Source organism: Moschus berezovskii, chromosome 4 (assembly GCF_049115385.1).
Source record: "Moschus berezovskii isolate FMDL1 chromosome 4, NW_MosBer_1.0, whole genome shotgun sequence".
In the NCBI taxonomy this organism is placed as follows: domain Eukaryota; kingdom Metazoa; phylum Chordata; class Mammalia; order Artiodactyla; family Moschidae; genus Moschus; species Moschus berezovskii.
Window position 1 is genome coordinate 103638001 of NC_142463.1, and position 27605 is coordinate 103665605.

Here is a 27605-nt window from a genome sequence, read left to right on the forward strand (position 1 = left end):
CTGACTCTACCATGGCCCCAGGATGGTGATTACAGAACAGGACACCAGATTGAAATGTCACTTGTGAATGAGTGTAGGTCTGGGAGTGAGAATAAGGGAGGGACTAAGGGCCCTCCTGAGCCCTGGGGCTGGCTTACTTGTGTTGAACTTGCTGGCGAGGCTCTCTGCCAGCTGGCTGCCCTTGGCCAGCTGCTCACGGAAATGCTGTTCCATGTTATAGTCAATCTTCCTACTGCTGAGGAGCTCTTCAAAGGTCTTCACTGCGTTCTGAACATGTTGGACGAGAAGGGAAGAGACAGCCCTCCCAATCCTTATCTTTTCCCGCAGGTGGGTCAACTCTCGAGCCTGATCCTGAATCAAGGAATATTTCCTAAAGTGGGAAGTGGTAAGGGTAGAAAGGGGTGACTGATAGATTATGGTGCTTCGGCAGAAGATGCTTTGAGAATTTCACCAACAGAGTCCCCTCGCAGAATTCTAGCTGGTGTTTAGTGACTGCAATGTGGCAAAGGGAATGAAGGAAGGAAAATAAAAGAGCGTCTCTGGGTAAAAGATTACTTCTAAATCACCTTTTCCCCTGCTCCCATACTTCGAAAAATGGTTTTCTTTTCTAGTTCTACTTTATCAATTAATTAATTATTTGGAGTATAATCACTTTAGAATGCTGTACAACAGCGTGAATCGGTTATGTGTATCATGTATCCCCTTGCTCGTGAACCTCCGTCCCACCCTCTGGGTCATCACAGACACTGAGCTGAGCGGCCTGTGCTATTCAGCAGCTTCCCACTAGCTCCCGTTTCACGCATGGTAATGCATATGTCAGTGCCACTCGCTCAACTCGTCCCACCCTCTTCTTCCCACTCTGGGTCTACATGTCTGTTTCCTACATCTGCATCTTTATTCCTGCCCTGAAAGTAGGTTCATCTGTACCATTTTTCTAGATTCCATATATGTGTGTTAATATACAATATTTGTTCTTTCTGACTGACTTTACTCTGTATGACAGACTCTAGATCCATCCATATCACTAAAAATGACCTAATGTCATTCCTTTATATGGCTGAGCAATATCCTATTGAATATATGTACCACATCTTCATCTATTCATCTGTCAGTGGACATTTAGGCTGCTTCCATGTCCTGGCTATTGTAAACAATGCTTCAGTGAACAGTGGGGAACATGGGTCTTTTTGAATTATGGTTTTCTCAGGGTATATATGCCCAGTAGGGGGACTGCTGTGTCATATGGTAGTGGTAGTTTCACTTTTAGTTTTCTAAGGCACCTCCATACGGTCTCTCCACAGTGGTTGGATCAATTTACATTCCCACCAATACTGCGAGGAGGCTTTCTTTTCTCCACACCCTCTCCAGCATTTATTGTTTGTAGATTTTTTCATGATGGCCACTCTGACCAGCGTGAGGCAATATCTTATTATAGCTTTGATTTACATTTCTCTAATAATGAGCCATGTTTAGCATCTTCTCATGTGTTTGTTGGCCATCTGTATGTCTTCTTTGGAGAAATGTCTATTTAGGTCTTCTGCCCATTTTTCAAAGACATCATTGTCATCATGGAACTGCCAATTAAAACAAGAGTAAGCTACTACTAAATGCAAATCAAAACTATAATAAGGTATCACCTCACACTGGTCAGAGTGGCCATCATGAAAAAAAAATCTACAAACAGTAAGCTATTACTAGGAGATTCCCTGGTGGCTCAGACAGTAAAGATTCTGCATGCAATGTGGGAGATCTGGGTTTGATATCTGGTTGGGAAGATGCCCTGGAGAAGAGAATGGTTACCCACTCCAGTATTCTGGCCTGGAGAATTACATGGACTATAAAGTCCATGGGGTCACAAAGAGTCGGACACGACTGAGTAGCTTTCACTTACACTAAGCTACTACATCTGTTAGAATGGTGACCATAAGAACACTGACAATACTAAACGCTGGTGAGGCTGTGAAGCAACAGATACTCTCATTTATAGCTGGTGGGAATACAAAATGCTATTTATAGCTATCTTTGAAGACAGTTTGACAGTTTCTTACAAAATTAAACATATTCGTACATATGACCCAGTAACCACATCCCTCACTGTTAACCCAAATTAGATGAAAATTTATGCCCACATCAAAATCTGCACACAATGTTTACAGCAGCTTTATTCATAATTGCTAAAACTTGAAAGCAACCAAGATGTTCCTCAGTAGGTGAACAGATAAAAAGACTGTGGTACATCCAGAAAATGGAATATTTTTTGGTTCTTAAAAGAAATGTGCAGTCAAGCTATTAAAAAACATGGAGGAATCTTAAATGCATATTACTAAGTGAAAGAAGCCAGTCTGAAAAAGCTAGATAGCATATGATCGCAACTATATGACATTCTGGAAAAGCCAAAACTGTAGTGACAGTAAAAAGACCAGTGGTTGCCAGGGATTAGAAGGCAGAGAAGGATGAGTCGGTGGAGCACAGAGTACTTTTAGGGCAGTGAACACTCATTCTATATGATGCTGTAATGATGGATGCATGTCATTATACTTATGTCAAAACCCATAGAATGTACAAGACCAAGAATGAACCCGAACGTAAATTATTGACTTTGAGTGATAATGATTTTCATTGATTGCAACAAATATCAACAGATACACCACTATGGTACAGGATGTTGATACTAGGGAAGAGGTTATGCATGTGCAGGGACAAGGATAGGTAGATGGGGGCTCTTTGTACTTTCCGCTCAATTTTGCTCTGAACTTCCTGTTCTAAAAACAAAGTCTATTTTTAAAAAAGAATGATTGTGAGAATATAAAAATTTTAAATGCATTTGACAAAGTGGGTGGAGGCTTTGTGAACTGAGAGCCCAGCATTTTGATATTTCTGCCAAAGTCTACTGTGCAATTGTGATCAAGCAACTATATCTTTGGGCTTTAGTGTTCTCAGTTCTAAAATAATTCTCAAGTTATTTTAGCTTTAACATTATTTTCTGGGTCAGTGAAATTTAAGTGTTACATATTAACAGAGATTCAATGGAGTATGAAGAAAAACCTGAACCATCTTCAAAGCTGATCCTCAACCAAGTTAGTGATGATTTAGTATTTCAATAACTGATGCTCACAGGTAATTACATAATAGATTAATTCTACACTAATTGAATGTCTTTGAAAAATTTTAGGAAAGTGGCCGTTAAAGATAGACTGACAAATCTAGCGATCAGGCCATTATTTGGCAATTTTGTAAGCTTATTTTTGAAATTGCACTAGTCACACTGTAGTGCATACAGAAATGGAAATATAAGATTGTACTCATGGAAGTTATATAATGTCATAAACTGATGGCACCTCAATAAAAAAGAAGTTAAAAAAATTAAGCTTATACAAATTGCTATTCTAGAAACCAGGGATGTGAGCTTCTGAAGAGAATGGAGTAGAGATGGAGGAGCCTCTGTATAATTCCACCTCTTCAGCATTAATATGGGTCAACTTTTCACCATCAAAACATATGAGGTAACAGGAGATTCTTAAGTGCTCCCATCAATGCAGAAAAAAGACATCACTCACGTGACTGGAAAAGTTCCATGAAATCTCAAGTATACATGAGATCATATATTTGGTATATATATGTATTTGTTAGGCTTCCCTGGTGGGTCAGCGGTAAAGAAGCTGTCTACCAAAGCAGGAGATGCAAGAGACTCAGGTTTGATCCCTGGGTCGGGAAGATCCCCTGGAGAAGGAAATGGCAACCTACCCCAGTATTCTTGCCTGGGAAATCCCATGGACAGAAGAGCCTGGTGGGCTACAGTCCAGGGGGTTGCAAAAGAGTCAGACACAACTTGGCGACTAAACAACAACAACATGCATTGTTAAATTAGAATAAAACCAAATTTCTCTGAATAATATAAAGTAATTATAATAAAAATACTATAGACTTTTCTCTAAAGAATTTCCAGGCTGGTCTTAAGAGAAAACCCTACAGTTAAGGTACATAGCTTGAATACAGACCCTGCTTATAATAGTCTCTGAAACAAAGAGTCTCTTACTCGCTGAGGGACATAGAGGAGAATCTGGCATTCTTAGGCTGAGTCTTCTGCTCATTCACTCTCCTCTCAGAAGGTCCCTTCTTCTCCAAGGGCTGCTGCATCCCAGGCTTCAGTTGGAGCATTTTCTCACAAAGAAACCTCTTGCTGCCTGTCAAAAGGAAAGAGAGAAGAAATGCATCTGGGTATCCACAATGACTAGCCTCTCTTCCACATCTACCTAGAGGAATCAAAACAAGATAATGGTTTAAAGAGGCTGGATTATAAGAACGGTCCCCCAGGAGCATAAAAATCACAAAAGCAGAGGCTACAAGGAAGTAAACAATGAAACCTACAATGTGCTCCCCTGAAGAGTTCTTTATCAGCCATGAGAACCATGGTGATCCACTGGGATTGAGAAAAGATGCAGCAAATAGGGGCAGATGCCGCTCTAAGGAGGAAGAGGAGGGTTCAGAGAAATTTTAGCATTAAAAACAAGCAAACAATGAAGTAAACACATGGAAACAGGTGGGCATTAAACTGGGCTAGAGGACAAGTATTTTTGATTCTTACAGTTGAGATAAAGTTCCTTGGGAGTGTCCCCTCAGAAACCAGAAAGCCTTTCTATCATTCCTAACTTCTGACAATTATGTAGGCAGAAACAAAGTTTGAGATGTCAGAGTTCAAATATCAGTAACTGGGACTCAACAACAGCACCATGATAAGGACTCAGAGTATCTGGTGGCAAATTATAATCATACATAGAATGTGGAGGTAGCTACAAAACCTCAGGCAGCCTTGCCTCCTGATGGCCTGCCACACTCAACACAAGGCTGTTTCTCTCTGGATGTCTCTATCAATAAAGACCACTTCTCTCACCAGCCAGTTTTAATATCTGTGTATTCTTTTGCTGATACTACCAGCCAATCACTCTTGCCTCATAGCTCAGTTGGTAAAGAATTTGCCTGCAATGCAGGAGACCCTGGTTAAATTCCAGGGTTGGGAAATTCCACAGGCCATGTGGTGTGGCCTAAATAAATGAATATTTTTAAAAAAGAAAACACCAAACAATATTTTCTCAACACCTTTTATTTTCTTGAAGATAGTTTCAATGAAAACAACTCTTGTGGCTTTTCTTAAATGAGTTTTTTAAGACTTCTAGTGATTCCTACCATTTCTGTTTGGGAACTCTCCAGATTTTGCTTTTTAATATTCTTCTAAGAGCATAGTAATCAAAAGCTGGAGCTTATGTTTTGACTAATAAATTAAGCATAATAATTTTTCATTAATCATAATCTTTTTATTCCATAATTATTGATATATCTCAAAGTAAAGCAATGTTGGATGTCTTTCACTTGAAGTAGGGATACGTGTAGGGGGTTTCATTTAACAAGAAGTCAATTTTAACTTTCCAAATTACCACTCTCATCCAACTTTGCTATTTACAGATGATTGTTTTTGCTTTTAAAAAAAATCTGTATAAACATTATACTACTAACGTCTATTTTCAATTGAATTCTGGATCTACAAGTTACTTTCCACTTTATCACAGCCCTTAAAATATTTTATCTCCTTTAATATAATTAATGGATACTTTATGTTGGTGCTGATTTTAAAAATCTAACATATTTATTTATTCCTTCACTTAGGTCTTAATAGAGTTGCCTGTGCTGCCAAAAAGTCTATTGAAAATGGCCCTTGACAGAACCCAGTAAGATCTAGGCCATAGCAATTTGACTTGAGATGGTACAAACCAGGCTGGCACAGGTGTATGATAATGTACAATGTGCTGCTTTTCATTAGCAATCACTAATATTCTAGCATCAACATTAGAGGGTATTCAATGTGCAAAGTAGATCAAAAGATAAGAAATTCGCATGGTCCTCACTTCAACAGTTTAATTTACTCATCAGAAAGGAGAGTCATAGCTATGAAATGGAAAAACTAACACCACCTAGCATCTGTGTGACAGCGGTTCATTACAAGCAACCTTGTTACAATTTTCTTTTTGGGGTGGGCAGTACTTATCTGTTTTTAAATTGATGTATAATTGGCCACCGGAAGCAAAGAGCAGACTCACTGGAAAAGACCTTGATGCTGGGAAAGACTGATGACAAAAGGAGGTGTGTGTCATGTCTCACTGTTTGCGACCCTGTCAGGCTCCTCTGTCCATGGGATTCTCCAGGCAAGAATAGTGGAGTGGGTTGCCATTCCCTAGTCCAGGGGATCTTCCCAACCCAGAGATCAAACCCGTGTCACCTGCATTGCAGGCGGACACTTTACCATATTAACTAGGAGGTGGCAAAAGATGAGATGGTCAGCATCACCAACTCAAAGGACATGAATTTGAGCAAACTCCAATAGATAGTGAAGGGCAGAGGAGCCCAGTATGCTGCAGTCCATGGGGTTGCAGAGTTGGATACCACTTAGAGACCGAAAAACAACATTATTATAGTTTTGAACAGTAATATTTATTTGATTTACTTACGTATTAAACCTATTCAGTGTTCTTCAATCCATGTCCTTCATTTCCTTGTTTCTCTTGGGATCACTTAGTGAAAGTAAAAGTGTCCCACTCTTTGGGATCCCATGGATTGAAGCCCTCCAGGCTCCTCTGTCCATGGAATTCTCCGGGCAAGAATACTGGAGTGGGGCACCATTCCCCTTCTCCAGGGCATCTGCCTGGCCCAGGGATTGAACCTGAGTCTCTTGCACTGCAGGCAGATTATTTACTGTCTGAGCCACCAGGGAAACCTCCGGGATCACCTAACTTCTGCCCAAAAAACTACCTTCTGTATTTCCTCTAGTGAAGGTATGCTGCTTATCTGGAAAGGCCTTTATTACACCTTCCCTTTGAAGGATATTTTGTGAGGGACTAAACTGTAGTTTGGAAATTATAGTATTTTAGTTCTTTAATAATGAATACAATGTGAAATTTTTTTCTTTTGGACATTTCTATGATGTTTCTGTTTGCCTTTGATTTTCGGCAGTTTCACAGCCATGTACCTAGATGTGGCTCGCATTTTTATCCTGTTGGGAGTTGGTAGAATTTCTTATATATTTGGCTTCCTAGCTCATCAATTATTTTTTTCATTAACTGTTACATTTTATAAAATTGTTTTCAATCCAAATTCCATCTCCTACCATGTTTTGCCCTTTATAACATGATCTATGTTCTTTTTATTAAATTTATTTTTAATTGAAGGATAATTGCTTTACAATATTGGTTTGATTTTTGCCATACATCAACATGAATTAGCCATAGATGTATATATGTCCCCTCTCTCTTGAACCTCCTTTCTACCTCCCACCCCTCTGGGTTGTTACAGAGCCCCAGTTTGAGTTCTGAGTCACACAGTAAATTTCCATTGCCTATCTATTTTATATTTTTCCAGTAGTCAAGTATGGATGTGAGAGTTGATCTATAAAGAAAGCTGAGCGCCAAGGAATTGATGCTTTTGAACTGTGGTGTTGGAGAAGACTCTTGAAAGTCTCTTGGACTGCAAGAAGATCCAACCAGTCCATCCTAAAGGAAATCAGTCTTGAATATTCATTGGATGGATTGATGTTGAAGCTGAAACTCCAATACTTTGGCCATCTAATGTGAAGAACTGACTTATCTGAAAAGACCCTGATGCTGAGAAAGACTGAAGGCAGGAGGAGAAGGGGATGACAGAAAATTAGATGGTTGGATGGCATCACCAACTCAATGGACATAAGCTTGAGTAAACTCCGGGAGTTGGTGATAGACAGGAGGCCTGGTGTGCTGCAGTCCATGGGGTCGCAAAGAGCCCAACACGACTGAGTGACTGAACTGAACTGAACTCCCCATCCCTGACCCCAAGAGATTACCCAAAGTGCTGCTACTTTTTTCCCCCTCTTTAGCATCTGCCCTCTACCTAGCTTCTCAGCCTCTTGTTCCTTGCCAAGAACTGGCAAATGCCCTGAGGGGCAAAGGCAGAGAATTAGTTTTCTTCCAATGAGCCTCTCTCTAGAACTGGCTCTGTAAGTCCTGACTGCATTGGTAGTTTTCTGAAGATTTCAAGTAGAATTCCTTTAAATCAGATTTTATCTACTTGTTTTCAGAGAGTGAGCTGGTTTGCCACAGATACTCCATTCACAACTGAAAGTGGAAATCTACAAATTCCAGGTAAATTAAATTTTCCTACTTTGATTCCTTTAGTCCGACTCTTTGCGATCCCATGAATCACAGCATGCCAGGCCTCCCTGTGCATCACCAACTCCCGGAGTTCACTCAAACTCATGTCCATCGAGTTGGTGATGCCATCCAGCCATCTCATTCTCTGTCGTCCCCTTCTCCTCCTGCCCCCAATCGCTCCCAGCATCAGAGTCTTTTCCAGTGAGTCAACTCGTCGCATGAGGTGGCCAAAGTATTGCAGTTTCAGCTTTAGCATCAGACCTTCCAATGAACACCCAGGATTGATCTCCTTTAGAATGGACTTTCAGTCCAAGGGACTCTCAAGAGTCTTCTCCAGCACCACAGTTCAAAAGCATCAATTCTTTGGGGATCAGCTTTCTTCACAGTCCAACTCTCACATCCATACATGACCACTGGAAAAACCATAGCCTTGACTAGACGGACCTTTGCTAGCAAAGTAATGTCTCCACTTTTTAATATGCTGTCTAGGTTGGTCATAACTTTCCTTCCAAGGAGTAAAAGTCTTTTAATTTCATGGCTGCAATCAGCATCTGATTTTGGAGCCCAGAAAAATAAAGTCAGCAACTGTTTCCACTGTTTCCCCATCTATTTGCCATGAAGTGATGGGACCGGATGCCATGATCTTAGTTTTCTGATGTTGAGCTTTAAGCCAACTTTTCACTCTCCTCTTTCACTTCCATCAAGAGGCTCTTTAATTCTTCTTCACTTTCTCCCACAAGGGTGGTGTCATCTGCATATCTGAGGTTATTGATATTTCTCCCGGCAATCTTGACTCCAGTTTGTGCTTCCTCCAGCCTAGCGTTTCTTATGATGTACTCTGCATATAAGTTAAATAAGCAGGGTGACAATATACAGCCTTGACGTACTCCTTTTCCTATTTGGAACCAGTCTGTTGTTCCATGTCCAGTTCTAACTGTTGCTTTCTGACCTGCATACAGGTTTCTCAAGAGGCAGGTCAGGTGGTCTGGTATTCCCATCTCCTTCAGAATTTTCCACAGTTTATTTATATCTGAAGAAAAACATGGTCCAAAAGGATCCATGCACCCAAGTGTTCATTGTAACACTGTTTACAAAAGCCAAGACATGAAAGCAACCTAAATGTCCATTGACAGAGGAATAGATAAAGATGTGGTACATATATACAATGGAATATCACTCAGCCATTAAAAAAGAATGAAATAATGTCATTTGCAGCAATATGGATGGACCTAGAGATTGTCATACTGAATGAAGTAAGTCAGAAAGAGAACTATCATGACATCACTTATATGTAGAATCTAAAAAAGAAATGATACAAATGATCTTATTTACAAAACAGACTCACAAACTTAGGGAATGAACTTATGGTTGTCAGAGCGGAAGAATTTGGATAAGCATAGTTAGGGAGTTCGGAGAAGGCAATGGCAAGCCACTCCAGTACTCTTGCCTAGAAAATCCCATGGATGGAGGAGCCTGGTAGGCTGCAGTCCGTGGGGTCGCTATGGGTCGGACACGACTGAGTGACTTCACTTTCACTTTTCACTTTCACACATTGGAGAAGGAAATGGCAACCCACTCCAGTGTTCTTGCCTGGAGAATCCCAGGGACGGGGGAGCCTGGTGGGCTTCCATCTATGGGGTCACACAGAGTCGGACACGACTGAAGTGACTTAGCAGCAGCAGCAGCAGTTAGGAAGTTTGGGATTGACGTGTACATAGTGCTGTATTTATGGATAACCAACAAAGTCCTACTGTATAGCAAAGGGAACTCTGCTCAGTGTTATGTGGCAGCCTGGATGGGAAGGGATTTTGGGGGAGAATGGATACATGTATATGTGTGGCTGAGCCCCTTTGCTGTCCACCTGAAACTATCACATTTTTAATCAGCTATACTTCAATATAAAATAGTTTTTAAAATGCTAGGAACATTCTTGCTACAACTTCTTTTTGTATGAACATGTGTATTTCTCTTGGAAGAATATCTAAATGAAGTGTTTCTGGGATGTTAGGGAAATTAAAATAGAGGAAGTCTTGTTCAGGCTTCAAAGCAGGAGAGCAGGCCTCTGACTTTGCTTCTAACCTGCCTGGGTTCCGTGCCTGTCTGCAAGCACAGCAAATCAAGTGGTACTTCAAAAAAGAAAGGGAGTGAGTCTTGGAATTCTTGAGCCCCTGGAGGTCTGGCCAATTGCTCGGGGTTTAACAAAATCCTATGACTCACAAGGTGACACAAACAGCATTGTAAAAATGTTATAGTAAAACCAGAGCTGCATTTTTCCATGTAAACTGATAACATCAGTTTGTGGCCTGGGATTATAAGTGGGAGCCCTGGAAACGGCAATTTGAAGTCTCATTTGTGGAGTGGATGCACTGCCCTTCTTCTAACTGGGACTCCAGACTGCTGTTACTCGGGACTTCCCAGCACACTGTTTACGTCTGGATGTTGATCGGCCAGATTTGGTGACGTGCGTGCTGTTACTCTTTTCTGTTGTTTCTATTTTTCTTTTCTTTTAATGATTGCATATTGAAATTAAGTTAAATAATCCTCTTTTAAATATTGAAATTGTTTATTTGTATGTAACAAGTGTTTTTTTAATTAAGGAATCCTTTGAATCTGAAAGTAAAACTTCCGGCAAAACACAGGAACAGAAGGATATTTATGTAAATTTATGTTTAAATGTATAAGTAATTGTCAAATCAAAGTGATTATAACATTTACATCCCCGGATGAGACTTCTGGTTTTGTCCACATCTTCACCAAGATTTGATATTTTCAGACTTTGTAATTTTAGCCATGCTACTGAGTGGAGAGGTATCTCAATGTAGTTTTAATATTTATAATAATATTGAACACTTTTTTTATATGCTTACTGGCCATTACTGTATCTTCCTCTCTAAAGTGTATTTAAGCTTTTGCCTGTTTTAAAAATGGGTGTTTCAGTTTTTAGTACTGAATTGTAGGAGTTCATTATATATTCTGGAGACAGTCTTTGTCAGATATCTTTTGTAACTATTTTTCTCCATTGTAATTTGCCTTTCTACTTACTTATGGTATATTTCATGAGAACACTTTTTAATGTTGTTAAAAAGTTGTTTTTGCTGTAGTTTATAGTTATCCATAAATAGAGCAAAGTTGTCATCATTGCATTTTTTACTTATTCCTTTCTGTGTCATATTTGGAAAACCTTTGCTTACTATCAGGTCACAGGATATTCTCATGTATTTTCTTACAAAATGTTACAGTTTTAGTTCGTATGGTTTGGTCTATGGTCCAACTCAAACTAGTTTTTGTGTATACTGCGAAGTAAGGATTGCAGGCTTTTTCACTACATAAATATCCAGTTGTTTCAGCACTATTTAATGAAATGATATTCCTTTTCCCATTGAATCGCTCTAGTGTCCTTAAAAAAAATAATTTGCCCATATAAGGTGGGTTTGTTTTAGGTATCTCAATTCAGTTACATTTATCTAACATGTATGTGGCTTATTGCTTTGCCTCTGCCATACTATCTTGTTTGCAGTAAAAACCAGTTTGATAGTAAATCTTAAAGTCTTCCAGGTTTGACGTTTTCACACAGCTCAAGATATTTTGAAATGAGTATACTGAAGTAGCCACCATGCAAATCAAGATATACTGTCACTTAACTCCTCTCATTTAACTGCAGGATACATGCCTTCACATAAATATAACTGACCTATTAGCCAACAATCCTCTATTGTAGCCTCCAAAGAAAAATCTCTAGTTACCTCCAGAGCTGATTGAGAGACAAAATATCTGTAACATTCAACAATGAATCTAGGTTTTTCTTGGGGGAAAAAAAGTTTGTTTTCCTTATGAACATGAATACACGTTTGCTATGCAATTTTCTTTATTTTTGGCTCAGTCGTGTCCGACTCTTTGCGACCCCGTAAGCTGGGTCTTTGTTGCTGTGAAGGTTTTTCTCTAGTTGCGGTGAATGGGGGCTACTCTCTAGTTGAGGTGCACGGGCTTCTCACTGTGGTGCTTCTCTTGTTGCAGAGCATGAGTCGTGGGTCGGGCCGGCTTCAGTAGTTGTGGCTCATGGGCTCTAGAGCACAGGCTCGATAGTGTGGTGCACAGGCTTAGTTGCTCCCCAGCATGTGGGATCTTCTCGAATCAGGGATCGAACCAGTGTCTCCTGCATTGGCAGGTGGATTCTGTACCACTGAGCCACCAGGGAAGCCCCTGCAATTTTCAATTCTTTGTAGGGAGAGTCCCTTGGAAGGCTTCTACCCTAACTTACTAGACTGATTGTTGAGTTTGGGGTTGCAAATTAAAGGCTGAAGTAGAATTTACTTTTATGGTACAGAAAAGATGATGGGAAGATGATGAGGAAAGTCTTAGGGAAGAGTAAGCTGGAACTAGAAAGCTGGTATTAGGTTCTTACAGTCATTGACAGATTTAATCGAATGAGGAGTTAGATGCTACCTACCCAAAGGCGGAAAATATTGATAGAAAAAACAATATTAAGTCGTTTTATTAAGCCTTGTCATTTATATATCATCTTTCCTTTTCGTTTTTGTAAAACTGGCATAAAGGGGGGCCCCAAGTGTTTGTTACATAACTTCTGGAATGTGTATCTCCATTTAAAACCACTAAAATTAAAATATTCATTGTGAACGACCTAGATTTTTCTCAAGTTCCACTAACAGTGCATTTAAAGTAGGCCCAACCTAACGGACAAACCTACCTGGCTGAAGTGTTGTTCCTGAGTGTGTGTCATAAACAGTAGTTGCTTTCCCTAGAGTATTGGTTTTCGTAGATCTCGCACACCTGAAATCTGTCAAAACCAACCATAAACCGTTTCCTTTGCTAAGAGATTTTAAAGTACCCTTGCCCCAAGTAAGTGAACTTTAGAAGTAGACGTTTCCGTTGCATCCTTGGAATCCATCCAAAGCCAAGGGGGTGAAGTTAAAGTGCTAGGAGCGAAGTTCAAGTGCTGCGCATCCGGGGAGGAAGAGGGGCTGCTTACCCACTGGTGGCTGGGCCCACGTTGCCTACTTTGGCTCCAACTGCTGACGGGGACTCCACCCACCTTCACCAGCGCCGGGAGAACCTGGTGCCTGCAGACGCCGGCTTCATCTTCAGGGTGCTGTTAGATGAGGAAATCACCGAGGATTTCTTTTCCCTTAACGTATTTCCACCCCTCCCTCCGTCTCAAGATCGGTTTGGGATCCTGACTGGACAGGACTTTAGAGGAGAGGCCACCCTTCTCCTACCGGTCTCTTCCTGCCTGGACGTTACTGCCCGTAGGGTCAGAACGAGGCGGGCAGCGGATGCTGGACCACAAAGTCGCCGCGTGCGCACGCGCGCACCAAGCAATTTGACTCCACGGTGCAAGAGCGGCTGCGCTGAGGCGGCCCGACCGTAGAGGACGGGCCTGGAAGAAGCAGATTTTGACCCGTGGAGCCAGAAAAGCTTCAGTTCAGGTCAGTTCAGTGGCTCAGTCGTGTCCGACTCTTTGCAACCCCATGAACCGCAGCACGCCAGGCCTTCCTGTCCATCACCAACTCCCAGAGTCTACCCAAACCCATGTCCATTGAGTCGGTGATGCCATCCAACCATCTCATCCTCTGTCATCCCCTTCTCCTTCCCTCAATCTTTCCCAGAATCAGGGTCTTTTCAAATGAGTCAGCTCTTCACATCAGGTGGCCAAAATATTGGAGTGTCAGCTACAACATCAGTCCTTCCAATGAACACCCAGGACTGATCTCCTTTAGGATGGACTGGTTGGATCTCCTTGCAGTCCAAGGGACCCTCAAGAGTCTTCTCCAACACCACAGTTCAAAAACATCAATTCTTTGGCGCTCAGCCTTCTTTATGGTCCAACTCTCACATCCATACGTGACTACTGGAGCAACCATAGCTTTGACTAGATGGACCTTTGTTGGCAAAGTAATGTCTCTACTTTTTAATATGCTGTCTAGGTTTGTCATAGCTTTTCTTTCAAGGAGCAAGCGTCTTTTAATTTTATGGTTGCAGTCACCATCTGTAGTGATTTTGGAGCCCACCAAAATAAAGTCTGTCACTGTTTCCACTGTTTCCCTATCTATCTGAAATGAAGTGATGGGACCAGATGCCATGATCTTAGTTTTCTGAATGTTGAGCTTTAAGCCAACTTTTTCAGTCTCCTCTTTCACTTTCATCAAGAGGCTCTTTAGTTCTTCTTTGCTTTCTGCCATAAGGGTGGTATCATCTGCATATCTGAGGTTATTGATATTTCTCTCAGCAATCCTGATTCCAGTTTGTGCTTCATTGTGCTTCCAGTCCAGCATTTCTCATGATGTACTCTGCATATAAGTTAAATAAGCAAGGTGACAATATACAGCCTTGACCTATTACTTTCCTGATTTGAAACCAATCTCTTGTTCCATGTGCCATTCAAATTGTTGCTTTTTGACCTGCATACAGGTTTCTCAGGAGGCAGATCAGGTGGTCTGGTGCTCCCATCTCTTGAAGAATTTTCCACAGTTTGTTGTGATCCACACAGTCAAAGGCTTTGGCACAGTCAATAAAGAAGAAGTAGATGTTTTTCTGGAACTCTCTTGCTTTATAGATGATCCAATAGATGTTGGCAATTTGACCTCTGATTCCTCTGCCTTTTCTAAATCCAGCTTGAACGTCTGGAAGTTCATGGTTCACGTACTGTTGAAGCCTGGCTTGGAGAATTTTGAGCATGACTTTACTAGCGTGTGAGATGAGTGCAATTGCGGTAGTTTGAGCATTCTTTGGCATTGCCTTTCTTTGGAATTGGAATGAAAACTGACCTTTTCCAGTCCTGTGGCCACTGCTGAGTTTTCCAGATTTGCTGGCATATTGAGTGCACACTTTCACAGCATCATCTTTTAGGATTTGAAATAGCTCAACTGGAATTACATCACATCCACTAGCTTTGTTTGTAGTGATGCTTCCTAAGGCCCACTTGACTTGTCATTCCAGGATGTCTGGCTCTAGGTGAGTGATCACACCAGTGTGATTATCTGGGTCGTGAAGCACTTTTTTGTATAGTTCTTCTGTGTATTCTTGCCATCTCTTCTTAATATCTTCTGCTTCTGTTAGGTCCATACCATTTCTGTCCCTTATTGAGCCCATCTTTGCATGAAATATTCCCTTGGTATCTCTAATTATCTTGAAGAGATCTCTGCTGCTGCTGCTGCTAAGTCACTTCAGTCGTGTCCGACTCTGTGTGACCCCATAGACGGAAGCCCACCAGGCTCCCCCTTCCCTGGGATTCTCCAGGCAAGAACACTGGAGTGGGTTGCCATTTCCTTCTCCAATTGAAGAGATCTCTAGTCTTTCCTATTTGGTTGTTTTCCTCTATTTCTTTGCATTGATCACTGAGGAAGCCTTTCTTATCTCTCCTTGCTGTTCTTTGGAACTCTGCATTCAAATGGGTATATCTTTCCTTTTCTCCTTTGCCGTTCGATTCTTTTCTTTTCATAGCTGTTTGTAAGGCCTCCTCAGACAACCATTTTCCCTTTTTGCATTTCTTTTTCTTGAGGATGGTCTTGATCACTGCCTCCTGTACAATGTCATGAAACTCCGTCCATAGTTCTTCAGGCACTCTGTCTATTGGATCTAATCCCTTGAATCTATTTCTCACTTCCACTGTATAGTCATAAGGGATTTGATTTAGGTCCTACCTGAATGGTTTGGTGGTTTTCCCACTTTGTTCAATTTAAGTCTGAATTTGGCAATAAGGAGTTCATGATCTGAGCCACAGTCAGCTCCTGGTCTTGTTTTTGCTGACTGTAGAGCTTCTCCATCTTTGGCTGTAAAGAATATAGTCAATCTGATTTCGGTATTGACCATCTGGTGATGTCCATGTGTAGAGTCTTCTCTTGTGTTGTTGGAAGAGGGTGTTTGCTATGACCAGTGCATTCTCTTGGCAAAACTGTTAGCCTTTGCCCTGCTTCATTCTGTACTCCAAGGCTAAATTTGCCCATTACTCCAGGTATTTCTTGACTTCCTACTTTTGCATTCCAGTCCCCTATAATGAAAAGGACATCTTTTTTGGGTGTTAATTCTAGAAGGTCTTGTAGGTCTTCATAGAATCGTTCAACTTCAGCTTCTTCACCATTATTGGTTAGGGCATAGACTTGGATTACTATGATATTGAATGGTTTGCCTTGGAAATGAACAGAGAGCATTCTGTCATTTTTGAGATTGCATCCGAGTACTGCATTTCGGACTCTTTTTTTGACCATGATGGCTACTCCATTTCTCTAAGGGATTTTTGTCCACAGTAGTAGATGTAATGGTCATCTGAGTTAAAGTCACCCATTCCAGTAACATTTTAGTTTGCTGATTCCTAAAATGTTGATGTTCACTCTTGCTATCTCCTGTTTGACCACTTCCAATTTACCTTGATTCACGGACCTAAATTCCAGGTTCCTATGCAATATTGCTCTTTTCAGCATCGGACTTTATTTCCATCACCAGTCACATCCATAACTAGGTGTTGTTTTTGCTTTGGTTCTGTCTCTTCATTCTTTCTGGAGTTAGTTCTCCACTCATCTCCAGTAGGATATTGGGCATCTACTGACCCAGGGAGTTCATCTTTCAGTGTCCTATCTTTTTTCCCTTTTCATACTGTTCATGGGGTTCTCAGGGCAAGAATATTGAAGTGGTTTGCCATTCCCTTCTCCAGTGAACCACATTTTGTCAGAACTCTCCACCATCACCTGTCCATCTTGGGTGGCCCTACATGGCATGGCTCATAGTTTCATAGAGTTAGACAAGGCTGTGGTCCATGTGATCTGATTGGTTAGTTTTCTGTGATTGTGGTTTTCAGTCTGTCTGCCCTTTGATGGAGAAGGATAAGCGGCTTATGGAAGCTTATTGATGGGAGAGCCTGAGGAGGAAACTGGGTCTGGTTCTGATGGCCAGGGCTATGCTCAATAAGTCTTTAGTCCAATTTTCTGTTGAAGGGCAGGACTGTGTTCCCTCCCAGTTATTTGACCTGAGGCCAAACTATGCTGGAGGTAATGAAGGTAATGGCGACCTCCTTCAAAAGGTCCCATGGATGCACTGCTACTCTCAGTGCCCCCAACCCTGGAGCAGGCCACCACCATCCCACGCCTCTGCCAGAGACTCTGGGACACTCATGGGCAAGTTTGGGTCAGTCTCTTGTGGGGTCACTGCTCCTTTCTCCTGGGTCCTGGTGCACAAGGTTCTTTTTGTGCCCTCCCAGAGTCTGTTTCCCCAGTCCTGTGTAAGTTCTGGAGGCTCTGTGGTGGGTTAATGGTGACCTCCTCCAAGAGGGCTTATGCCATACCCAGGTCTGCTTCACCCAGAGCCCCTGGCCCTGCGGCAGGCCACTGCGGACCCACGCCTCTCAGGAGACGCCCACACACAGTCTGCCTCAGTCTCTATTGGGTCTCTGGGTCCTGGTGCACAAGGTATGTTTGAGCCCTCTGAGCGTCTCTGGCGGGCATGGGGTTTGATTCTAAAGGCGATTTCACCCCTCCTACTGTTTTGCTGGGGCTTCTCCTTTGCCCATTTGATGACAAGAGGGAAGGAACCAATTTCATGGTGTGCAGCTAAGCAGTTTTATAGCTTACACAGTCCCTTCTGTGTAAGTCTTCTATCTTGTAGGTTAGGTAGGATGTAATTCTAATCCAGGAAAGAAATCAGAATCAGAATCAAAATTAGAAGAAAGAGGGGGAAAAGATGGAATCAAGATAGAAATAGTGAAGAGATCAATTTTGGAGCTTAAAATTTTTCTTTTTCCTGAAAGGGTAAAGGTCAGTGTTATGATAATTATAATAATAGTATGTGTCTGCTGTTTGAGGTTGTTGTTCAGTGTTCAGTCATTTCCAATTCTTTGCAACCCCGTGGACTGTAGCAGGCCAGGCTTCTCCATCCTTCATTATCTCCCTGAGTTGCTCAAACTCACGTCCATTGAGTCAGTGATGCCATCCAACCATCTCAGCCTCTGTTGCCCCACCTTTCCTCTTGCCCTCAGTCTTCCCCAGCATCAGGGTCTTTTCCACTGAGTCAGCTCTTTGCACCAGGTAGCCAAAGTATTGGAGCTTCAGCTTTAGCATCAGTCCTTCCAAAGAATATTCAGGGTTGATTTCCTTTAGGATTGACTGGTTTGATCTCCTTGCAGCCCAAAGGACTCTCAAGTCTTTTCTGCAATTAATAGGCTTTGATTTATTAGCTGTATGAGAAGTAGATGATTTTATTTTTATTTCTTTAATTTTAAAAATTATTTATTAATTTATTTTTGGCCAAACAAACTGGCATGTTGGGTCTTAGTTCCCTGATCAGAAGTATAACCCACACCCCCTGCACTGGAAGCGTGGAGTTTTAACCTCTGGACCACTAAGGAAATCCCAAGAGTAGACTATTTAAAAGAAATATTGATCATTAAAATATTAGCATTGTGATCTTTTAGTGAAGTTTAAATAGTGTAGAGGTTTCTTTCTTCAGTTGTCCCTGGGGAAATTAAACTGACGAAAGGAACTTGGGGAAGCTCCTCACATGTCGGGATTCAGGACTTTTTGAAAGACAGGAGCTGTGACCTGTAATCATGCTTCTTCTGCTGAGAAGCTAAGCTAGTTCCAGGCTGAGTCATAAACAAGGAAAACAATCATTACCTTGACCTTGAAGAGTTTTGGCTGCTTTCTGCCCAACACCCAAGACACACATATGCTCTGGCTGACATGTTTTTAATTACCACCTACATCAACTAGATCTACATTTGTTCCCACATCTCTTTCTAAACTACAAACATATACTTCCATCTCACAACTCCTGATTCACACGTCGATGCCTCATATGTGTTTCAGAGTCACATATGTTAAAACAACACACCAGCGAGTTCCCTGTCAGCATCACACACCACCCTCTGCCTCAACACTATGGTCAGACCCAGGTACAGCATGGTACATGTGTCCCATGTTTCAGCTGATCACTAAAACAATGTCCAGACCTCTTCCCATCCCTGCCTGGTACATTTACCCTCACCACCATCCAGCCTGTTGCCCATACTAGATCTTGCTGTCCTTTTTGGATAAACTCTCTCATCCTCCCAGCACAGAAGTTTATTTCCAGTATAATTAACAAACAGAGCTTAAATTTATTGGATTCTCTACAGACTCACCTCTGCTTCATTACTATACCCTTCTTCTATCATCTCTTACCTGGATTAGTGTAAGCAGATCAAAAAATGCCCTCCCTACAGCTTGTCTAGTCTATTCAATCCCTTTGTCACACTGTGTTCTGATTGACCATTCCATGGCATAAATCTGGACATTCCACATCAACCTAGACAGTAGCCAAGCAACAGTAGTCCCTCCTCCCTTGATCATTAGGGCCCTGGAGACTGTGGGAGGCGCTGGGAAAAGAACTGCAATAGATCAGCCTCTGGAGATAGTGGGTTCTAGGCTTATGTTGACTGACATATTTACATATTGGAGAAGCACAAGTCTCTGACAGGGCTTGGAAATTAGGAAGCAAGGATAAAAATGAGTAACTGTGCTGGTACACCTGACCTTCTCGTTTCTCAATTTCACTGAGTCAGTTTCCTTGCAGCAGGAGTAAAGGCCACCAAAAGGCCCCTATAAGAGGTTCTCTGGAGGAAACATTCTGAAACTTGGTCTTACATGAATTCTCAGTGGTCAAGATTCAGAGGTTGTCCTAGGAGCACAGAGAGGTCTTCCTACAGGGGTAATTTTAGGTTCTTTGGGGGAGAATTTTTATCCTTTGGGGGAGCTGGGTCCCACCTACAGTTCTCTTCCATCCCAGACCAAGCTCCAGAAACAGTAGGCTGCTTAATATGCTGGAATCTGTGTGATCACTGATTCCAGGGGTGGACAGGTGGCTCCATTTCTTTGAAGAATCCTGGTAGATGAAGTCCTAGGGCCTGCTGGGGTTGTGGGAGAATGAGTCTCATAAGTATTGGATGTGTTATGACCTATAGAAGAACACCTTAAACTAAGAAGACTAGTGCTTCAGTAGGAAGAATCTTATCTCCCACATGAGTGACCCAGGTTTGATTGCAGGCCCAAACAATTTTTCTTCTTTTTTTCCACCACAGTGGCTTCATTTACTACCTCTATTAAGTCTTTATTGCAAAGGCAATTCTCATCTATGAAAAATCCAACAGGCAGGGGCAACAGAGTTGGCTGAGGAAAGGGAGGGAAAGAATAAATGGGCAGTGTTTTGGGAAAGAAATGACTGAACACTGTGCCTTGGGACTGGGATACGGCTATCATCATGGAAAGATAAGTGTCTGGTGTGAGTTACACAACTGCTCCTATGGGGTGCATCTTCCAAGGCAGGAAATGAGTTCTGGTGTGTTGCTGGGACATGTAACATTTAGAGCTAAAATCCTTGCCACATTCCTGTGTATCACCTCTGACACCATGACATTACCTACTACCAAATGAGTGGCCTAGAATATGAAGAATAATTCTACTGTGTATTCTCTCTTTGGAAGCCAGCTTTGGAAGAAGATCAGAAGACTTCTCTCCCTTGTCATGCCTATAATATTCTGGTTTTCTCTTGTCATGATGCATGTAAATGTACCCCTAAGAGATTTCAGGAATATAGGGGAGGTCTCATCCTATCCTTTAGGTTGCCACTGCATAAACTTTTCTTGAACATCCTATATATTACATTGGACCAGAGAGATGAGGAGTCTGGTCAATAAAGACATTTCTCTCAACAGGTCACTGCACAGGTCACGGCTCAGTTGGTAAAGAATCTGCCTGCAATGCAGGAGACCTGTGTTCAGTTCCTGGGTTGGGAAGATCCCCTGGAGAAGGGAACAGGTACCCACTTCAGTATTCTGGCCTGGAAAATTCCGTGGACAGAGGAGTCTGGCGGGCTATAGTCCATGGAACTGCAAAGAGTCGGACACGACTGAGGGACTTTCATACAGGTCACCACAACATCTCAAATGGTTACAATTGTACATTAATTTTTGGAACCTACTATCTGAGAAGTCAGTTGTTCATTTTGAATGCTATTTACCTTTTCTAACAGTCTATCAGACAATTGCGGATAACAGAGGAGTATTCAGAACTTCTGGCTAATTATTAGGTGGGTACAACAAATACAGAACAAAAGCTGTTTAGAATGAGATAAACTGAAGTGTGGGAGAAGCTCTAGAAAGTGCTAAAGCCAGTCGAAACCCAATCAGCTTTCATTGCCACTCAGTTAATGGCAAAACTCCCTGATTTACCACATGGCCACTCCTCACAGATGAGTCTACATCAAGTGATAATGTGGACAGTTCATCTGCCAAAACAGTGAACGTGGCCTCCTTATCTCTAATCTGTCTAAATCTGCCAGCTCAGAAGGCTGAAAGTGCAAGAGAGAGAAAGACCTCTGCTTCTTTGATATGTGTACAAGAAACACAGGACGGGAAAATGGGCATCATCAGTCTTGGTGTTCTGAAAAGACACAATTAAGAAGGAAGAAGGGATAATGTTTGAAGTTCAGTGGAGTGGCGGAAGACTGTGTTGTGGTGCTGTGTCCTGTGCTCAGTCGTGTCTGACTCTTTGCAACACTTTGGACTGTAGCCCTCCAGGCTCCTCTGTCCATGGAATTTTCCAGGCAAGAATACTGGAGTGGGTTGCCGTTCCGTCTCTAGGAGATCTTCCCAATTCAGGGATCGAACTTGCATCTCCTGCATTGCAGGTGTATTCTTTAAGACTATTCAGGTCCAAATACCTTCTGCTGTTGGCCCAGTGATAAGTAAAGCAGTTGGCATCAGAGAAGCCACAAAAACGACCATTTGATTCACTATGGGAGGCAGAAACAAAAGAGCAATTGAAAGCTGGGCAAGAGCAGGCAATGAGTTTGGCACCATCACCCATCCATTCATCTGCATGCCAGAGACAGTATCATCCTGGGTGTTTTGTTGGTTTTTTTTTCCTACAGTCTCCCCTGACTCTGTGGCCAGGCTTAGATCACAAAATGGCTTAGGCCAAAAATGGTTTCTCTTATGTCAAGAAAGCTATGCCTGGGTTTTTGCAACAGATATTGGTTCCTGGGACATGGAGTTTAAAAGCCAGCATAGCTCCACTGTATCTTGTTGCCTTACATCTCACTCCAGCTGTCCTGGAAGTGAGGGGCAGAGAACCAAGATAATATATCTTGGGTGACAGTCCAGACTGCTGCAAGGACTGTTCCCACAGAAGAATGATGCCTGAGGTTGGCTTGCGAGGAAGTTGTAGTTCTTATCTTTTATCTTTCTGAGTAGACTGATGCCATGTGTGGCCTATGAGAGTCTTAGGATTCTGAATGTTTAGTTGCAGCTAAGAACTAGCTAAGAAGAACTGATTCTGAAGCTGAAGCTACAATACTTTGGCCACCTGATACAAAGAGCAACTCATTAGAAAAATCCCTGATACTGGGAAAGATTGAAGGCAGGAGAAGGGGACAACAGAGGACAAAGATGGTTGGATGGCATCACCAACTCAATGGACATGAGTTTGAGCAAGCTCTGGGAGATGGTGAAGGACAGAGAAGCCTGGCGTGCTGCAGCCCATGGGGTCTCAATGGTTTGGACCTGACTGAGTCACTGAACAACAGCTTTCCTGGTGGCTCAGCAGTAAAGAATCTGCCTATCATGCAGGAGACACAGGTTCGATCTCTGGGTCTGGAAGATGCCCTGGAGAAAGAAATGGCAACCCACTCCAGTATTTTTGCCTGGGAAAGTCCATGGACAGAGGAGCCTAGGGAGCTACAGTCCATAGGGTCGCAAGAGTCGGACACGACTTAGCAACTAAACCACTACCACTACCAAGAAAACTCCCTAAATGAGCAAAATGCTTCCAAATTTTCAATGAAGACAAATTTTTATTGAGATATAATAGACATACAACATTACGTTTCAGGTGTCCAACATAAAGACTCAATATTTGCATATGTTGCATTATGATCAATTCAATGTCTAGTTAACATTAGTCACATAATTTTTTTCTTGTGATGAGAACTTTTAAGATTTACTCTCTTCAGTTCAGTTCAGTTCAGTCGCTCAGTCATGTCTGACTCTTTGCGACCCCATGAATCCCAGCACACCAGGCCTCCCTGTCCATCACCAACTCCCAGAGTTCACTCAAACTCATGTCCATCGAGTTGGTGATGCCATCCAGCCATCCCATTCTCTGTCGTCACCGTCTCCTCCCACCCCCAATCCCTCCTAGCATCAGACTCTTTTCCAGTGAGTCAACTCGTCGCGTGAGGTGGCCAAAGTATTGCAGTTTCAGCTTTAGCATCAGTCCTTCCAATGAACACCCAGGACTGATCTCCTTTAGAATGGACTGGTTGGACCTCCTTGCAGTCCAAGGGACTCTCAAGAGTCTTCTCCAGCACCACAGTTCAAAAGCATCAATTCTTCGGCGATCAACTTTCTTCACAGTCCAACTCTCACATCCATACATGACCACGGGAAAAACCATAGCCTTGACTAATGTCTCTGCTTTTTAATATGCTATCTAGGTTGGTCATAACTTTCCTTCCAAGGAGTAAGCGTCTTTTAATTTCATGGCTGCAATCAGCATCTGCAGTGATTTTGGAGCCCCCCAAAATAAAGTCTGACACTGTTTCCACTGTTTCCCCATCTATTTCCCATGAAGTGATGGGACCAGATGCCATGATCTTCGTTTTCTGAAGGTTGAGCTTCAAGCCAACCTTTTCACTCTCCTCTTTCACTTTCATCAAGAGGCTTTTGAGTTCCTCTTCACTTTCTGCCATAAGGGTGGTGTCACCTGCATATCTGAGGTTATTGATATTTCTCCCGGCAATCTTGATTCCAGCTTGTGCTTCTTCCAGCCAAGCGTTCCTCATGATGTACTCTGTATATAACTTAAATAAACAGGGTGAAAATATACAACCTTGACGTACTCCTTTTCCTATTTGGAACCAGTCTGTTGTTCCATGTCCAGTTCTAACTGTTGCTTCCTGACCTGCATACAGGTTTCTCAAGAGGCAGGTCAGGTGGTCTGGTATTCCCATCTCTTTCAGAATGTTCCACAGTTTATTGTGATCCACACAGTCAAAGGCTTTGGCATAGTCAATGAAGCAGAAATAGATGTTTTTCTGGAACTCTCTTGCTTTCTCCGTGATCCAGCGGATGTTGGCAATTTGATCTCTGGTGCCTCTGCCTTTTCTAAAACCAGCTTGAACATCTAGAAGTTCACAGTTCACATGTTGCTGAAGCCTGGTTTGGAGAATTTTGAGCATTACTTTACTAGCGTGTGAGATGAGTGCAATTGTGCAGTAGTTTGAGCATTCTTTGGCATTGCCTTTCTTTGGGATTGGAATGAAGACTGACCTTTTCCAGTCTTGTGGCCACTGCTGAGTTTTCCAAATTTGCTGGCATGTTGAGTGTAGCACTTTCACAACATCATCTTTCAGGATTTGAAATAGCTCAATTGGAATTCCATCACCTCCACTAGCTTTGTTCGTAGTGATGCTCTCTAAGGCCCACTTGACTTCACATTCCAAGATGTCTGGTTCCAGGTGAGTGATCAAGCCATCGTGATTATCTTTGTTGTGAAGATATTTTTTGTACAGTTCTTCTGTGTATTCTTGCCACCTCTTCTTAATATCTTCTGCTTCTGTTAGGTCCATACCATTTCTGTCCTTTATCGAGCCCATCTTTACATGAAATGTTCCCTTGATATCTCTAATTTTCTTGAAAAGATCTCGTTTTTCCTATTCTGTTGTTTTCCTCTATTTCTTTGCATTTACTCTCTTAGCAACTTTCAAATATGCAACACAGTACAATTAACTATAGTTGCCATGAAAGTGAAAGTTGCTTAGTCATGTCCAACTCTTTGTGAACCAGGCCAGAATTCTCCAAGCCAGAATACTGGAGTGGGAAGCCTTTTCCTTCTCCAGGGGATCTGCCAGAACCCAGATCTCCTGCATTGCAGGCAGATTCTTTACCAGCTGAGCCGCAAGGGCAGCCCAAGAATACTGGAGTGGGTAGCCTATCCCTTCTCCAGTGGATTTTCCCAACCCAGGAATTGAACTGGGGTCTCCTGTATTGCAGGCAGATTCTTTACCGAGATATGAGGGAAGCCTCATAGTTGCCATGCTGTATGTTATATCCCTATGACGTGTTTTATAACTGGAAATCTGTGCCTTTTGACCTCCTTCACATATTTTGTTCACCCCTCACTACCCACCTCTGGTGACCACCAATCTGTTCTCTGTAACTATAAGCCCCCTTTATTTTCATTTAAGATTTTATGTAAAAACACAAACAAACTTTTTGGCCAACCCAATACATAGACGTGAGATCACATGGTATTTGTCTTTCTCCATCAGACTTATTTCACTCAGCATAATGTCCACAGGTCCATCCATGTTGTAGCAAATGGCAAGATTTCATATCTTTTATGGCTGAATAATATTCCTCTGTGTATGTGTGTATGTTGAATTTTCTTTATCCATTAATTTGTTGATGGACAGTTATAGTTTCCACATCCTAGTTATTGTAAATAATGCTGCAGTGAACATGGGAATGCATGTAGTTTTTTGAGTTAGTATTTTCAGATTTTTCACCTATTTCATGAACAATATAGATATCATTGCTTTACAGTCTCTATGATAACTCCACTATCTCTAATATTTCAAGGGCTAGTTTCCATTGCCTGATGTGTCTGCTGGTTCTCATGCATGGATCTAGTTTCTTTGTGTTCATTATCTTTGAATATGTGCTACATGTTTTTGGGAATAATTTGAGACTTACAATGAAGACTTTCCTGCCAGGTACCTGGGAGCACTTCCAGCCTAGAACAACCTTAAACCAAGTAAATAGTGTGAAGGAGTCTCTAAAGTTAATTGTATTACACAGGGGATGTTTCATTTCTAGTTCACCTTCATCCTAAGATTAAAGCTACTTGGGGTACCAACTTTTTATAGGAATGCTCTTCTGGTAGACCTCCCCCCAACTTGTGCAGAGCCTGATCTTTTATTTTTGCTCTATTAGCCACAGGAGGCTGTCACACTAAATTTTCGGGATCAGGAAATGCCCTTAACAACAACAACAACAAAAAGCCACGTGGTTTCTATGCTTGTTTATGGGATTCCCAGGTCACTCAGTGGTAAGGAATCTCCCCGCCAATGCAGAAGATGCAGGAGACATGGGTTTGATCCCCTTGGATCAGGAAGACCCCCTAGAGGAGGAAATGGCAACCTACTGTGGTATTCTTATCTGGAAAATCCCATGGACAGAGGAGCCTGTTGGGCTCTAGTCCATGGGGTCGCAGAGTTGGATACAACTGAGCACGCACACATGCATGCTTGTTTATGTCTTTGGGTTCTAGTTTTTCCTTTACTTTAAACCTGGTGATTCTTTATTGTCTAATCATTATCTTAATGCATTTAAGAATACACTTTCTATATTTTATCCAACACTTATTTGTTGAAGGAAGGAAGTTTCATTTAAAAAATCTAGTCACTATTACCAGAAATGTAGCATCAACTTTAAAAAAATACTAAATGCCTCAAAAAATAAGGTCATGTTTTACTGCTATGGCTCTGACTTAAAGTTGCTGACACTACAAAATGGAGTACAAATCACAGTTCCACCACAGTAAGAAATATCAGACCACTACAGATACAGATTTTATTACAGAATTTTCTTCCCTCTCTTTTTCTTAACTCATGCCAGCTATCAGTCTATTCTGGGCCATGCAATTAAAGGCTCTAATCTCAAAATCGAACATTTTTTTTCTCTTTTGGGTCCCCCAAATGGCAATACTGGACATGTTCAGACTTTACTTGGAAAAGAGTCACATCATTTAAAATTAAACTTTTCATTTTTTATTGTGTAGTTAGAAGAGTGTAGTAGACAGAAACACAGGTGTATGTTGGCTAAAAATTGAGATAAGTTTTCAAAAGTGAGATCAAGAATGCCACCATAGAACCTTCAGCCTCAACTTTCCCTGTCTGAACAAGACAGCATAGCCTAGCTCCACTCACAACTGAGAGCACACTTTTGGCCACTTTTCCAGTGTCCTTGAAGTTTTGAACTACCTGCCAGAGGACAGGTCATGTAGAATTAGTGAACAAATGGTGCCAGGTTCCAAGCGCCTTCAAGTGACAGAAGTAAAGATTTAAATGAACAGAAGCTGAGTAGGCAGAGGAATGTGGCTCTGCTGTCAAAGGATTCTAAAGAGTAAAGCATTTACTTAGGATTTCAAGGAAGAGATAAATTCTTCAGCAGTTTTTCCTTGAGGTGCTTTTGGTGGTTGTGACCCTACAGGGATAATTCTTGGGTCTTAGGACCCAAGAAACCTAATCTCTGGCATTTCTACCTATCATAAAGCCTGTTCAGTAAGTCGCGCATTATTTAACATTACATCTGGAAATGGTTATTACCATTGTTTCCTATTTGGATGGTTATCTCATTTCCTGCTTCAAAATATCTAGAAAGTGTGGCTTAGG

General features: G+C 41.8%; 1 protein-coding gene across 2 annotated transcripts in view; it reads right to left on the minus strand.

The window, feature by feature from the left end:
• Positions 1-27605, minus strand: part of LOC129541147 (myomegalin-like) — a 65277-nt gene that overhangs the window by 13986 nt on the left and 23686 nt on the right. For both annotated transcript variants that reach the window (XM_088835708.1, XM_088835707.1), the window contains exons 2-3: positions 4037-4184; positions 138-370 (exon numbers count right to left, since the gene is read on the minus strand). In XM_088835708.1, coding sequence (XP_088691834.1) covers positions 138-370; positions 4037-4158 — 355 coding nt within the window. In that variant the 5' untranslated portion in view covers positions 4159-4184. The remainder of the gene's footprint in view (positions 1-137; positions 371-4036; positions 4185-27605) is intronic.